This window comes from Lepus europaeus, chromosome 5 (genome assembly GCF_033115175.1).
Source record: "Lepus europaeus isolate LE1 chromosome 5, mLepTim1.pri, whole genome shotgun sequence".
Classification (NCBI taxonomy): Eukaryota; Metazoa; Chordata; class Mammalia; order Lagomorpha; family Leporidae; genus Lepus; species Lepus europaeus.
Window position 1 is genome coordinate 58,754,269 of NC_084831.1, and position 14,390 is coordinate 58,768,658.

Consider the following 14,390-nt stretch of genomic DNA (forward strand, 5'->3'; position numbering starts at 1 on the left):
GTTATTGTGATGATTCAAGGATGCACTGAGGAAGGACTTTTACTCTCTCTGCTTCCCTCATGTGCTAAATGCAAGTGCAGTTGAGGACAGCCTGAAACAATGTACTACTTTTTGTGACCATCGGGCAAATCTCCTTCACTGCCAATTTATTGAGTGTTTACTATGTGCCAGGTACTGCAATTCACATAAACTGATGACACTCCTTATCCAAGTTTTCAATATTACTGACCATGTACTGGACTCTGAAAGCAAGGTCAGACCATGCCACAAAGAATGTTTATTTCTAACATTAGACTCTATTCGTATGCCCCTTTTCTCAAATTAACAAAAGCATCTATGTTTTTTCATAAGCATTTTATCTTAAAAACAATTGATATACAATGCAAACACAGTGCACATTTATTGCAAAGTGAAATTGCCAGTGTTAGAAAGGAAATAGAAATCTACCAACTCAATGACACTGATGATGCATATCTCCTTCAGTCACATCCAAAATTATTTGCAATCGAAGATTTAACAGAAATCACATCATTAATAACTACAGAAGAGAGAAAAATGTAACCTTACATCATAGCCGCTTGAAACGAAAATCAAGAAATTGGTAGGCCCTGAGGAGAATTTATAAAATGCTCCATTAATTCTGCAATAATGGCCTCACTGGTGATCAGGAGTCAAGGCCAGCTCAGAAGCTCACAGTGTGTAGAGCTATAACACTGCTTGAGCAGAAAAATGTGACTTTCCCTAAATAGCAACACCAATCATTTTTGGGTTCATTCCAAGACTCATTAATGTAGTAATTTAAACTTTGTTAATGAAAAATCTTTCTACAGGTTTAGTTTATGGTGATTTAGACTCGCAATTAAACCTTTCTGTCATTGTCTATCATGAGATTTTAGTGCCAAGTTTAAATACCTTAATTTTTAAGTGGCTTCTTTGGTATTGACTGTCCTCAAGTAACAAGGACATTGTACTTTGAGTACATTGAATACATGTACATTTTGTACATTGAGTTTATCCTCAAAACATCAGTGGGAAGTGTAATCTCCATTTCATAATGCAAGAAGCTAGAACTCAAAGATTAGGGAATTTTCTCAGGGCCAGAGTAGGGACTGTCAGGATTCACCTACACTTCTCTTTGCCATTGCACGATCCAGAATATACGCTAAATGATCGTAGAATTGAATATAACTTACCATTTTCCTACTTCCAAATGTATAATTAGTTTTTTAAGAAAAAGTTACCCTAATTCCCACCCTCTGCTGCTTTATGCAAATTCTGGAATTTCTTCTCTCTTCTTTAATGCACTATGGGACTTTGGGGCTTCCATGTGGGTTCTAGCTCCCTGTCTCATACCTTAGTGTGAGGGTCATTTGCCTCCCATGGCAACAGGCCTGGTGGAGTGGAAAGTGGTTTCTGTTGCAGGTTGAAGATGGTCTTCTTTTTATTTTTATTTTTTTTAGATTTATTTTATTTATTTGAAAGAATTACAGAGAGAGGTAGAGACAGAGAGTGGTCTTCTATCTGCTGGCTCACTCCCCAGATGGCTGCAATGGCTGGAACTGTGCTGATCCAGAGCCAGGAGCCAGTAGCTTCCTCTGGGTCTCCCACGTGGGTGCAGGGGCCCAAGCACTTGGCAGGGGCGGGGGGTTTCTTGTACTGCTTTCCCAGGCCATGGCAAAGAGCTGGATGGGAAGAGGAGCAGCTGGGACTAGAACCAGTGCCCATATGGGATGCCAGCGCTTCAGGACAGGGCTTTAACCTGCTGTGCCACAGCGCTGGCCCAGGGGATGGTCTTCTGAAAAAGCAAGGTCATCCTCACCTGCTGGCCATGCTGCAGATGGCACTTTCTGAGCCAAGATGAACACAAGGCAAATTTTGCAGCTCTCTGACATCTGCCAGGCATAGTGCAGGGCCCCGTGTGGTTAAGGAGTGCTGATACTGCCGTAGTTTAAAGGGGTTGGAGCTAGAATCACTGGCCTGCTCTGCTCAAGTACTAACGACACACCAAAATGGAAGCCTAAACCCCTGATACAGTCTAGACTCTGCTGGAACAGCAAAGTGCAATAACTAAAAGGATAGGCCACTTGCTATGTGGATTTGAGTTGGATACTTACAGGTTCTATGTTTCCTTATCTGTAAAAAAGATGTGAAAAATAGCACCTGCGTGGTGAGATTGCTGTGTGAAAAAGGAGACAACACCTGCAATGCATTGCACAGAGCTTGAGCACAGTAAATCCATCAATAAGAGATACTATCATTTATGGACCATTTCGTGACACCTGCTACTAATATCAATGAGGGAGGTGCTACGTTCAGATAAATTCATATTAAATGTGCAATGACAGAAAAGAAATCCTCTTGGTGAGCTGGCTCTGATGTGAGAAAGAGCTGAATTTCAACCCTGCCAAGGAGAAGAGACACAGAAACTGGAGAAAAGCAAGCCAAAAAGGCAGCCCAGCCTTGCTCACCCCCAGGCTGGCTGCAGGCCCACCCTGTTCCCTCACGTCAGAGCTGCCACTGTGTGTGTGATCTGAGTTCTCGCTACTGAACCCGTATGCTAGCATTCGTTTGCGGCATTTGTAAAGCTAACCTTCCTATATTCTTATTTGATTCCTGAACCTGTGGTTTTGCTTCCTGACCTCCTTCCTCTATTGTTTTCTTCTCTCTCCTTGAAGCATTTTTTTACCTAAACAAACAGGCGGTACTCCTTGTCCACTTTCGTATTTCAGTGGACTGCTCACAAAACACTTTCAGAATTTAAGGACCTTATGCTTTAAAGGTCTCACAGCAGGATGAAGGATTTTAAATTTTTTAGCCTTAGGCTGTGAACAAGTGTAAGTGTGTGTAACCTTGGGTGGTAATGAGTCACAGAAACCGCCTTTCAGAAACAAGCGGTCCCACCCTGCTGACTGACTAGCTACACCCTTCCATTTCCTCAGAGCCGCTTCTGTGCGTGCCCACTGCCTCCCAGCACCCTGCAATTGCTATTTTGTCAGATTCCACAAGCTAATGGCGGCCACCGTCCTATTGCAGGTACCACAAATGCGCCCTTGGAGCCTCACAGGATTCTGTTGCAATTTCTATGCCCTTTGAGTGGTGTAGGGAAGAGTGTGGCACCCAGACCCAGGCAATGCAGGTTTGCATCCGTGCTGTGCTTCTGATGGCTCGCCCAGTGACCATGGCGAGGCTGCGGAAGGCTGTGAAACCTCAGTTTCCTCATCCATAAGACGGGAATGATAATGGGATTTGCTTAGAGAGGCAGCAGCAGAATGAAGGGTGAACACCAATGGAGAGAACTGTAGAATTGTAGTTGCTGCTACAACTGCCATTGATGAACTCAGCAAACCTAAGACTGAATTTCATCTTGGCCACTTATAGCAGAGTGACACTGGACGGTGACATAGATAATTATAAAAGAACATAAGGCTTACTGGCATTTTATAATTGATCTTATTGAAGGCCAGACATAGAGCTACATTAATAAAGACTGCCTCTACCTGAGATCATTTACGTTATTCCTAATGGTAGTAATATAATTATAATATTAAAATACTCTAGTTTCATAGAATGACTATGTTTCATGTGTGATAGCATTAGAGTTCTCTTCCATAATGTAAGGGAGGAACTTGCATCAGGCATTTCTATGTCTCCCGCTCGGCACCTTGCACATAATACCAAATTGTTGGAGGAAACCCCCCCTTTGAATAAATGAATACTACTTATTTAAATCATCAGTTTGTTTATTTGAATAAAACAAAATGCACTCCACTAGCTTTTATCTCCTCTTGATACAAGCATTGTACAAGCAACTTAAACAGATAGAGTAGCCACCTATGTAGTATGTGAAAAATCAGCCCTAGGTATTCTGGTTGCCATCTGATGAGCCTTACAACAAAGCACACACACAAAAGAAGCATTACAATCATCATTTTTAGGGATCTTTCTGTTACTCATCCATTTACACAACCCAAATACGGCAAGATGGTTTGAACCCACAATGGAAAATTGATGATAGGAGTAGACATTTGGCACAGTCCTTGAGTCAGCTTTTGGGATGCCCACATCCCATAACAGAGTGCCTGGTTCGAGTCTCACTTCCTGCTAATGTGTACCCTGGGAGGCAGCTGGCGATGGCTCAAGTTCTTGAGTCCCTGCTATTCACATATGAAGCTGATGGAGTTCTGGGCTGCTGGTTTCAGCCTGACCCAGCTCTGGCTGTTGCAAGCATTTGGCGAGTGAACCAGCAGACTCAAAATCTCCCTTCTTCCATCTGTCTCTCTCTCTCTCTCTTTCTGCCTTTTAAGGACTTCAGAGGTCTTTTTGTTTTAACTTTTATTTAATGCATATAAATTTCCAAAGTACAGCTTATGGATTACAATGGCTTCCCCCCCCCCCATAACTTCTCTCCCACCCGCAACCCTCCCCTTTCCCGCTCCCTCTCCCATTCCGTTCACATCAAGATTCATTTTCAATTTTCTTTATATACAGAAGATCAGTTTAGTAAAGATTTCAACAGTTTGCACCCACATAGAAACACAAAGTGAAAAATACTGTTTGAGTACTAGTTATAGCATTAAATCACAATGTACAGCACATTAAGGACAGAGATCCTACATGAGGAGTAAGTGCACAGTGACCTCCTGTTATTGACTTAACAAATTGACACCCTTGTTTATGGCGTCAGTAATCACCCTAGGCTCTTGTCATGAGTTGCCAAGGCTATGGAAGCCTTTTGAGTTCACCTACTCTTATCATATTTAGACAAGGTCATAGTCAAAGTGGAAGTTCTCTCCTCCCTTCAGAGAAAGGTACCTCCTTCTTTGATGACCTGTTCTTTCCACTGGGATCTCACTCACTGAGATCTTTCATTTAGGTTATTTTTTTTTTACCAGAGTGTCTTGGCTTTCCATGCCTGAAATACTCTCATGGGCTTTTCAGCCGGATCCGAATGCCTTAAGGGCTGATTCTGAGGCCAGAGTGTTGTTTAGAACATCCACCATTCTATGAGTCTGCTGTGTATCCCACTTCCCATGTTGGATCATTCTCTCCCTTTTTTGTTCTATCGGTTACTATTTTCAGACACTAGTCTTGTTTATATGATTCCTTTGATTCTTAGTCCTATCATTATGATCAATTGTGAACAGAAATTGATCAAATGGACTAGTGAGATGGCATTGGTACATGCCACCTTGATGGGATTGAATTGGAATCCCCTGGTATGTTTCTAACTCTATCGTTTGAGGCAAGTCAGCTTGAGCATGTCCCAAATTGTACATCTCTTCCTTCTTTTATTCCCAATCTTATATTTAACAGAGATCACTTTTCAGTTAAGTTTCAACACTTAAGAATAACTGTGTATTAATTACAGAAATAAATCAATAGTATTAAGTAGAACAGACAAAAAAATACTAAGGGATAACATATTAAGTTGTTCATCAACAGTTAGGGCAAGGGCTGATCAAGTCACTGTTTCTCAGTGTCCATTTCACTTTACAGGTTTCCTTTTTGGTGCTCGGCTAGTTGTCACCGCTCAGGGAGAACATATGATATTTGTCTCTTTGGGACTGGCTTATTTCACTCAGCATAATGTTTTCCGGATTCCTCCATTTTGTTGCAAATGACCAGATTTCATTGTTTTTGACTGCTGTATAGTATTCTATAGAGTACATATCCCATAATTTCTTTATCCAGTCTACTGTTGATGGGCATTTGAGTTGATTCCAGGTCTTAGCTATTGTGAATTAAGCAGCAATAGACATTAAGGTGCAGACCCCTTTTTTGGCCAGTTTAATTTCCTTTGGGCAAATTCCAAGGAGTGGGATGGCTGGGTTGAATGGTAGGGTTATATTCAGGTTTCTGAGGAATCTCCAGACTGACTTCCACAGTGGCTTTATCAGTTTGCATTCCCACCAACAGTGGGTTAGTGTCCCTTTTTCCCAACATCCTCGACAGCAATTGTTGTTGGTGGATTTCTGAATGTGAGCCATTCTCACCAGGGTGAGGTGAAATCTCATTGTGGTTTTGATTTGCATTTCCCTGATGGCTAGTGATCTTGAACATTTTTTCATGTGCCTGTTGTCCATTTGGATTTCCTCTTTTGAAAAATGTCTATTGAGGTCCTTGGCCCATCTCTTAAGTGGGTTGTTTGTTTTGTTGTTGTGGAGTTTCTTGATCTCTTTGTAGATTCTGGTTAATAATCATTTATCTGTAGCATAGTTTGCAAATATTTTTTCCCATTCTGTCGGTTGCCTCTTCACTCTCCTGACTGTTTCTTTTGCAGTACAGAAACTTCTCAATTTGATGCAATCCCAAATGTTAATTTTGGCTTTGACTGCCTGCGCCTCCAGGGTCTTTTCCAGGAAGTCTTTGCTGGTGCCGGTCTTTTTTTTATGGAGGGTATTCTGACTTCACTTCCAGGACTCTCAAGGCCCTCAAGAAATTTATACTTCCACTTCAAATTATATAAATGCTATAAACATGTGCACTTTCCTCTGAAAAGTATCCATAAATTTGTACAAGATTATCAAAAGTGAACTATGATTTTCACATCTACAAATCACTGATGAAATAAAGACAAATTTTTCTAAATATTTTATACTAAACTCTTCCTGACCTTATTCCTCACCCCCACCTACCTCATCAGCTTCCATGTCTCACCCTTCTGTCCTCCTCCCCTCAGACTCACACACACACAGAAAATGCCACACTCCCTAGAGTTTCTCAATATGCCATATGTCTGTTCAGCTGTGAGTTTTTAGTTATCCTTCAACCCCAACTCCTAGATCATCTTTTCAAGGAGTAAATGCCTTCACAGAGCTTTGCTTTTGCCATTATTTTAAGGCATTTATCAAATTCCTCTAGTTATTTGATTGCATATTTATCTATACCCCTTAAAAAACTCAAGTTCCAACCACAGGGTGGCTGTGATCTGATATCATGGTAACCATTCAGTCCTCTCACCACTCTGGCTAGTTTTAACTAGCAGTCAGGGGAGCCAATCTCCTCCAGAACCTAGTAGTCAGCCAATAAATATTTGAACTAATGAGTGAGCAACTAAACTGAGTAATATCACTGCCAACTAATGGCCTCTGTTTATGTGTCTTCTTTATTTACAAACTCTATCCTTCTAATGGCCAACAATGGATAATTAAACATGTATTCAATGAAAGTCAATGTAGTCCTGGCCTTGTTTTAGGGACTGTGCCTGTCCCCTAAAAGAAGCCCATGCCTTGGTTCCTTCTTTTTAAGAGTTTCCAGTCCTGTGGCCGACAAAGACTTAGACATGTACACCCCAACTTCAGACTTACTCAGTCTGCAACTGTTTGTCCTCACACAGTCCCATATCACTTACGAAGGAGTCAAAACAGCGTAGTCCTCAGATGCTAACCATTGAATTCATGCCTGCCCGAGTACCAAGCTTAAATCATGTGCATACCAGCTGTGGAAGACCAAACTATCTGCATGAATTTTTAGAGCCTTGGTGCTATCAGCTGTAAAATGAAGCTAATACCTCACACATACATAAAACCCACACTAAGTGTGCAGCAAACAACGATGATAAACACAGTGTTGATAGTGAGCACTGATGATGTCTGTGCAGAGGCTGGGGCTGCTGGTGTTGATGACAGCATGAGCACATTGGAGTGAACCCCCAGAGGACAAAGATCGTGTTTATTTGTGAATCTCCAGGACTTACAATAGTGTTTGATACAATAGTAGCAATTAAACAAATGTTTTCGAAGTAATGCTCAGTTATCACTTCTAGCATTGTGAAAGTAAAGAGAGGACAGAAAAGGAGGGGACTACCTCAAACTGTAACAATCAAGGAAAGCTGTCTTGAGGAGAAAGAGATACAAATGGCAGGTTTTTGTTCATGATTGGAGAAGAAAATAGGAGTTGCTAAAGGCAAACAGAAAGCAAACATAATACTGAAGTTATGTAGCCCATGCCATGGGTGGGGAGCCGTGAATGTCCTTTGTTTGGTATAGTGGGAAAGCAATAGGCATGTAGGTTAAGTGCATGCCTTATTGTTATTAAAACTTTACTACTGAGTACTATGCTCAGATGCTAATAACAAGGATACCAGTCCTAAACTTTGATCTTTTTGATTCATGCTACAGGAACTATTTCATTAGACAAACTGTATGATATAGTAGAAAAACATACGCTTTATAAGGAAAACAAATCTAGGTTTCAGTTTTCATTTTGCTACTGAACTAAGTATTTTACTTGGACAAGTCACTTCTTTAAGCTTCTATTGCCCCTGATGGGAACAATCATGCCTGTCCCACAGGACTGGTGTGGAGCGTGAATGGGATAATCCATGTAAGGCACCCAGTACCTCACCTGACGCACAGCTGGGTTCAGTGACTATGAGAGCTACTGCTATGTTGAATAGTGTGAATTGGCAAATTTATGAGCTTGTGCTAAGTCAATGCATTCATTTTGGTTGCATATGTTTTTGGACACGTAACCTTGAGCTTACTTGATCTGAGAGACTGGGCTTTTTGAAAAATAAATCATCCAGAAAAGGACAAAGAGTAATGTGGTACCACTTGGCTGTTTGTCTCTTTAGAACAACAAACAACAAAAAAGCACACACACAGAAAACAGTTTTAGGCTGGGCAATTTATTAGGTAGAATGTTCAAGTAGGAAATTAATAATTTGCTTTATTAACCATCTGCTGCACAAACTGTCATGCAAATACTGCCTTATGCTTTATGCAAAACATTTGAAAGCCCCTGTGACTTTGTTCTGCTTGGATTTTCTTTTCTGTAGTAAACTACATAACTGAACTAATTTCAAGTGTGTTTGTCTGTAAACCAGCCAAATATTTCTTTTAAATACTTGAGCTCTATGTTGAATACAGAGTTACAGCTCTTAGCATACTATTTTTTTTTTAGTAATAGATTTTATCCCCGAATCCTTTAATGAGCTTTTAGTTCCACATACACTAAGGTTTCTTCTATGCACATAATAAACGATAGCTTTTCATTTCCTGCAGGTTCCTCCAGGGGACCCAGCCCCCTAACCATGGGAGCCCAGGACACCCTCCCTGTTGCAGCAGCCTTCACAGAAACGGTCAATGCCTACTTCAAAGGAGCAGATCCAAGCAAGTAAGCCCACGACCTGGTCTACTGCATCCTCTGAGCTCCCTCCTCTAGCGGAAGACACCCTTATTCTACAACCCCCTAAAATCCAGTCAATAATAGTAGGTAGCACATCTAGATTGTAGGAGAACATATAATCAGGAATATTAAACAACTGGTTTTAAGGAACATACCAAAAAACACAGTACTCTACTATTCAGTTTGATAGTAAATGACCAAAAACATTTACCCAGTTTAATCAACAATGGGAAAAGTTACTGTCTCACAAAAGTAAATGTCTAGATCATGTCATTTATTATCTTAGTCTTCCCTGGGTGATAGTCACACTCATGTGCACTGGATTGAGATACACAGAAGGAAAATACCTTCTCCAACATCCATTTATGTATCCTACTGAGTAAGGAAAAACTGACTCAGCAGAGGAAAAATTGCAATCACAGCAAAGTAAAACTTCTAGCTTAAAAATGTCACCACCCTCTATTTACATGAGGATTGCATCATTTAGCTCAATATAGACCCACAATGGATTTGCCCTGAAGGGTATATGATAAAAATTAAATATTTTACGCCTTGGTAGGCAGTTCCATGGATATGCTTTAGGAAGTCTTGAATTCCCTGAAACTATATTTTGTCACTTATCTGTATATTTTTCCACCAAGAGAGAGTATAGTATCCATCATTTTAATAAGGGGTTTCAAAAATCAAAAAATAAATAGAGTGCTTATACCAGTCTACCCAAAAACAAAATACCTAAATCAAATCCTTTTCAAACGGGAAACTAATGCAATTCCAGGTCTGAATTTGATTGCTAAACATAGAGCAAATCTAGGTGTGAGAAAATTGCTCTTCATTTATTTTACTTACAAGGATGAGAGTTTGGAAAATCTTAGTATGTAACATAAAAAGAATGTGAGGGAAAAATAATTAAATGAGCATATAGAACAGTAGACTAAAATTTCTGACAATTAAATATAATTAAAACTTGTTTCTCCACATATATTTTAAGTGGAAATTTGTATGACTAATCATGAATCTTTTTTATACTTCAGAAACACCAGTTTTTTTTTTTAATCAAAATCAACAATTTTATACTGGAAAACAAATATAATTTGTAACTCTCCCACAAGGTGTCCTACTCCAGACACTGGGAACTATTTCCTCCTAAATGTCTTGTCTCTAGTTTTAATTCCTTTCTTTTATCCTCAAAGCACAAAGACTACATGCCAAGTTACACACTAGCAGAAATTAAAAGCTACCTCATACTAGCATATATGTCAACAGAGCAAGTAAACAACTTTATACTCCCTTAGACACACATATTGGATCTGTAGACTCTTCTTTGAACAAAGGCATAACTCTGCCACACCATTTCTAAGAACTACTTATCACCAGCTTACCTAAGAAAATTCAGGCCTAAACCTAGAAATGCTGACAGAAAAATAAGAAACAGTTGAGAATGTGGAGAGAACGTGTTCACCTGAGTGAAAACCCCTGGAACTCATACAGGAATGAATTCCTTTTTGCGTACTTCCTAACTGTCTTTTATTCATTAACTCACTAATTTATTCAGGGAGACCTGGTTGGTCTCCCTGCTCCCGTATCTGTCCTCCCTAAAGTCTGTTCTCAGTGTATCATATCGTTCTTCAGTTCAGAATCCTCCGACCTTGCTAAAGTAAAAACAAGATGCTGTCTACCGGTCTACAAGGCCCTACCTGTCCCGCCCGTCAGGACAACCCCCCATCCATCCCAGTTGCCACCTGTCTAAGCCATCACTCCTCTCCTGATCCAGCCTCCATACCTCACCTTCTGATTCATTGCACTCCAGCCATCCTGGCCTTGTGGCTGTTTCTTGTTCATCACTTCAACCTCATCCACACACCAGGGCCGTTTCATTTGTTGCTGTCTCTGCTTTTCCCGGAAATCTGAGTGATGTCTTTTCTTCATGATCATTCCGCAAATGTATCAGAGAGACCGTCCCTGATCAAGCCATGTAAAACAACACCACTCCTCTCCACCCTCTCAACACTTCCTCCCTCCTCACCTCACTGTCATCCTCCTCAGGCCGTCTCTCTGACATCTTGCTTTTCTCTGTAGTCCAATGTCTGTCTCTTCCCCCACTAGAATGCAAGCTCCACAAAATCTGGTTTTGACTGTTTCATTCATTGGCGTACGCTCAGCGCCTGAAACAGGACCTGGCATGGAGTGCTCAAGGAATGGATTTCTGCGTGAGCAGAGCTGAGCTGCTCACCTAACACTTACACAATGGCTACTATGTGCCTGCCATGGAGCTGGACAGGAGATAGACTGGGGATGAATATAGCTGAGATGGAAAATAAGACTTGTATATGGATAGAATACAAAGTTCACCATAGAAGACCATAGACGTGGTGCAATGAGAACCCAACAACCCTGGTTAATCTTAAGAAGTGGTATAGGGGCATACCAGTGTGGGCTTGTCACAGTAGAGTTGGGCTTTTCACACCAGTTCAGTTTCTCTAGCACACTAGGACAGATGTGTGAGGACGTCTTCTCCTGTGAGCCACATGTCCATGACGGTCACATCCCAATGATGTGGTGCTTTGGCCAAATTTAAATTAGTGCTCTTCCTCTACTCTTCCAAGTTAACTAAGCCTTTGACTTGTGAATAAACATAGAGTCTGCTTTTCAATTATATTTCCATAAATAACTATAGCCTATCCTCTGTGCTGGTAGATGGGATATCCAGTGTATTCCATTAAATTTTTGAGACCTAAAATTTATGAACAGATCATACAGTGACTTTCTTTGATCTTTAACTTGATCTCCAAGCTGTAAACCATTTTAATTGCTGTTCCTTTGTTACTTGCTTTCAAGGAAACAGCTCAAGTTCTGTCACTATATAAAAAAAAAAAAGAACCAAATAGAGAATTGATGCAGAAAAGGCATTTAGATTTGCTTTTCCTGTGGTTCTCTCTCATCCTGCATTACAGCCATTTGTTTTCCAACCACATATTGGAAACAGAAATCCACTACCATAATTATCATGTACTATAATGTATCATCCATTCAAATATCATGACCCACTTTCCCTGAATATTGAAAACACCTGTAACAGGTATTCTGCTACCCAAGTCTTTCTCGGTAGCTCAGAGGCAGAGATAATACCTTAGCTTTTCCTATAGGCTGAGGAAATACATTTTCTGTTATCAGTCCCTATTTGAACAATCTTTATGCTAAATAAATAAAGGTCAGCCATTAATTCTCTAATCTCTCAGAAAACCTTAGGTTCCTCAATTCTATCTGTCCTTCTTTTATCATCATATTTTAATTATTTATTCAGAATCTGTCTCCTGCATAAACTGGAAGTTGTTTACTTGTCAATGCCCCGTCTAGTGCATTACACAATTCATCATATATTGTAGAGATCCCCTATGATTGTCGAATATATGATTGTTGAATGTGTTAATTTATTTTAAGAATACTTTATTGAACTCCTACTCTGTTCTGAATTCTGTGTTATACACCTTTGCCTTCCCAGAGCTTGAGACATGGTACTCACCTTCACAATAATAGGTAAGATGTGCAAGACACGGCAGCCTAGTTTTTTTTTTAAATGAACTGAATATGTGTCTAAGGGAAGCCACCAATACACAGCAGTGCAAACATATGGGGATAGCATCAGAGTGGACGTTCACCTGCTGCCCTCCTCTACCCTCTACATACAAGGCCACAGCAGTGTTTCACATAAGCTATTTTGAATGTGTACAAGGGACCACCTCACCTGAGCCAGGTGTACCTCTTCAACCAGAGTTACACAGTACACAGATGACTGTGGGGCAACACAGAATCCACTCTGCTCAAATAGAAGCAAGGGACATTTATTAGCCTCAATTTCCCTAGGAAGTATTTTCTGAACTTAGAGTCGACCATATCAGTCATCCAGGTGGATAACTGGTCAAAACAGTTGACCCTTAGTATCATGGAGGATTGGTTCCCAAAGACACCAAAAGCCACTGATGCTCAAATCTCGAATACAAAAAGGCATAGTATTTGCATATGAGTACAATCTATATACATATTGCTGTATACTTTAAATCATCTCTAGATTACTTAGATAGATGACATTTAGTACAGTGGCTACAGCCATATAAATGCTCTGTCAACTGTTGTTATACTGTATTTTTTAGGGAATAATAACAAGAAAAAAAATCTATTCATGTTCAATACAGGTGGAATTTACTTTTCGTATATTTTCTGTCCATGGTTGATTGAAGCTGCAGATGCAGAGGGCTGACTATAGTTTTATTTGCAGTTCCCAAGGAAGAGTAGTAAGCTTTTTGGGATTCCTGTTTCTAGCCAAGGTAGAGTAATGGGCCAATTTACCCTCCCACTTGAAATAGCTCAAAGTGGACCAAATCTGTAAGACAATGAGTTGCAAGCCACTAGACCTCAGGTAATAGGTGAGATGTGCTGGCTGATGGCTCCAGCTTAGAGAGTGTGCAGGCACAGCGCAGGGGAAGCCCAGCAGACTCCCAGCTGTTCAAGGGGAAGTGGCTCACTGAGGCACTCCATTATGAAACCGGCTGAAGGAGGGGCAAAGCAGAGAGCTGCGGAGGGGTGCTCCTGGCCACCGTGCACTGCAGCAGCTGCCAGTGAAGGCACCTGCCAGGCACCCGGAGCAGAACCCACCTGCATCTCAGGGGCTGGGCTTGGTTTAGCACAGCCGCTTGTACTGCATGAGCCAAATGACAGAAAAGGTGCTTGTATTCCTGGGCACTGGAAAAGCCACATAGGTTGCCAAACCATACTCTGGGGACGCCACCTGCACTGCCAGAGCTTGACACTATATAGGACCTGTGCAATTCAGGAGTCGGCACAGCAAGCGTGAACAGAGAAGAAAAAAAAAATCCCTTCTTCCCGATGTCTCTCCAGCGCCCTCTACTGACAAGACTCAATATGGTGCTTATTAGCAAAGAAACAGGGTAGACCTGGCAACTATTAATTCTCCCAGAAAAGTCATTAAAAGGTGAATAGAAACTGAAAGACAATAAATTGATTTTATAAAGAGGTTGACTCAGTGACTCTAAATGTCACATAAAAGTGCAAAGGATCTACAGTAGACAAAGCACCTTTGAAAAAGAACAAATTGGAGGACTAGCAGTCCTTGATTTCAGAACTATTATAAAGCCACAGTAATCAAGACACAGTGGAATTGGTTTAAAGATGAATGAAATAGAGGGGGGGCATTGCAGCACAGTGAGTGAAAAGACCAGAGTGCTGTTCCCCAGATATTCTACTTC

The 14,390-nt window shown here is 40.8% G+C and overlaps 1 protein-coding gene across 1 annotated transcript in view; it reads left to right on the forward strand.

Annotated features, from left to right (window-relative positions):
- Positions 1 to 14,390, forward strand: part of SGIP1 (SH3GL interacting endocytic adaptor 1) — a 229,020-nt gene that overhangs the window by 197,034 nt on the left and 17,596 nt on the right. Inside the window, exon 19 of the mRNA XM_062193383.1 lies at positions 9,006 to 9,117. Within this exon, the coding sequence (XP_062049367.1) occupies positions 9,006 to 9,117 (112 nt within the window). The remainder of the gene's footprint in view (positions 1 to 9,005; positions 9,118 to 14,390) is intronic.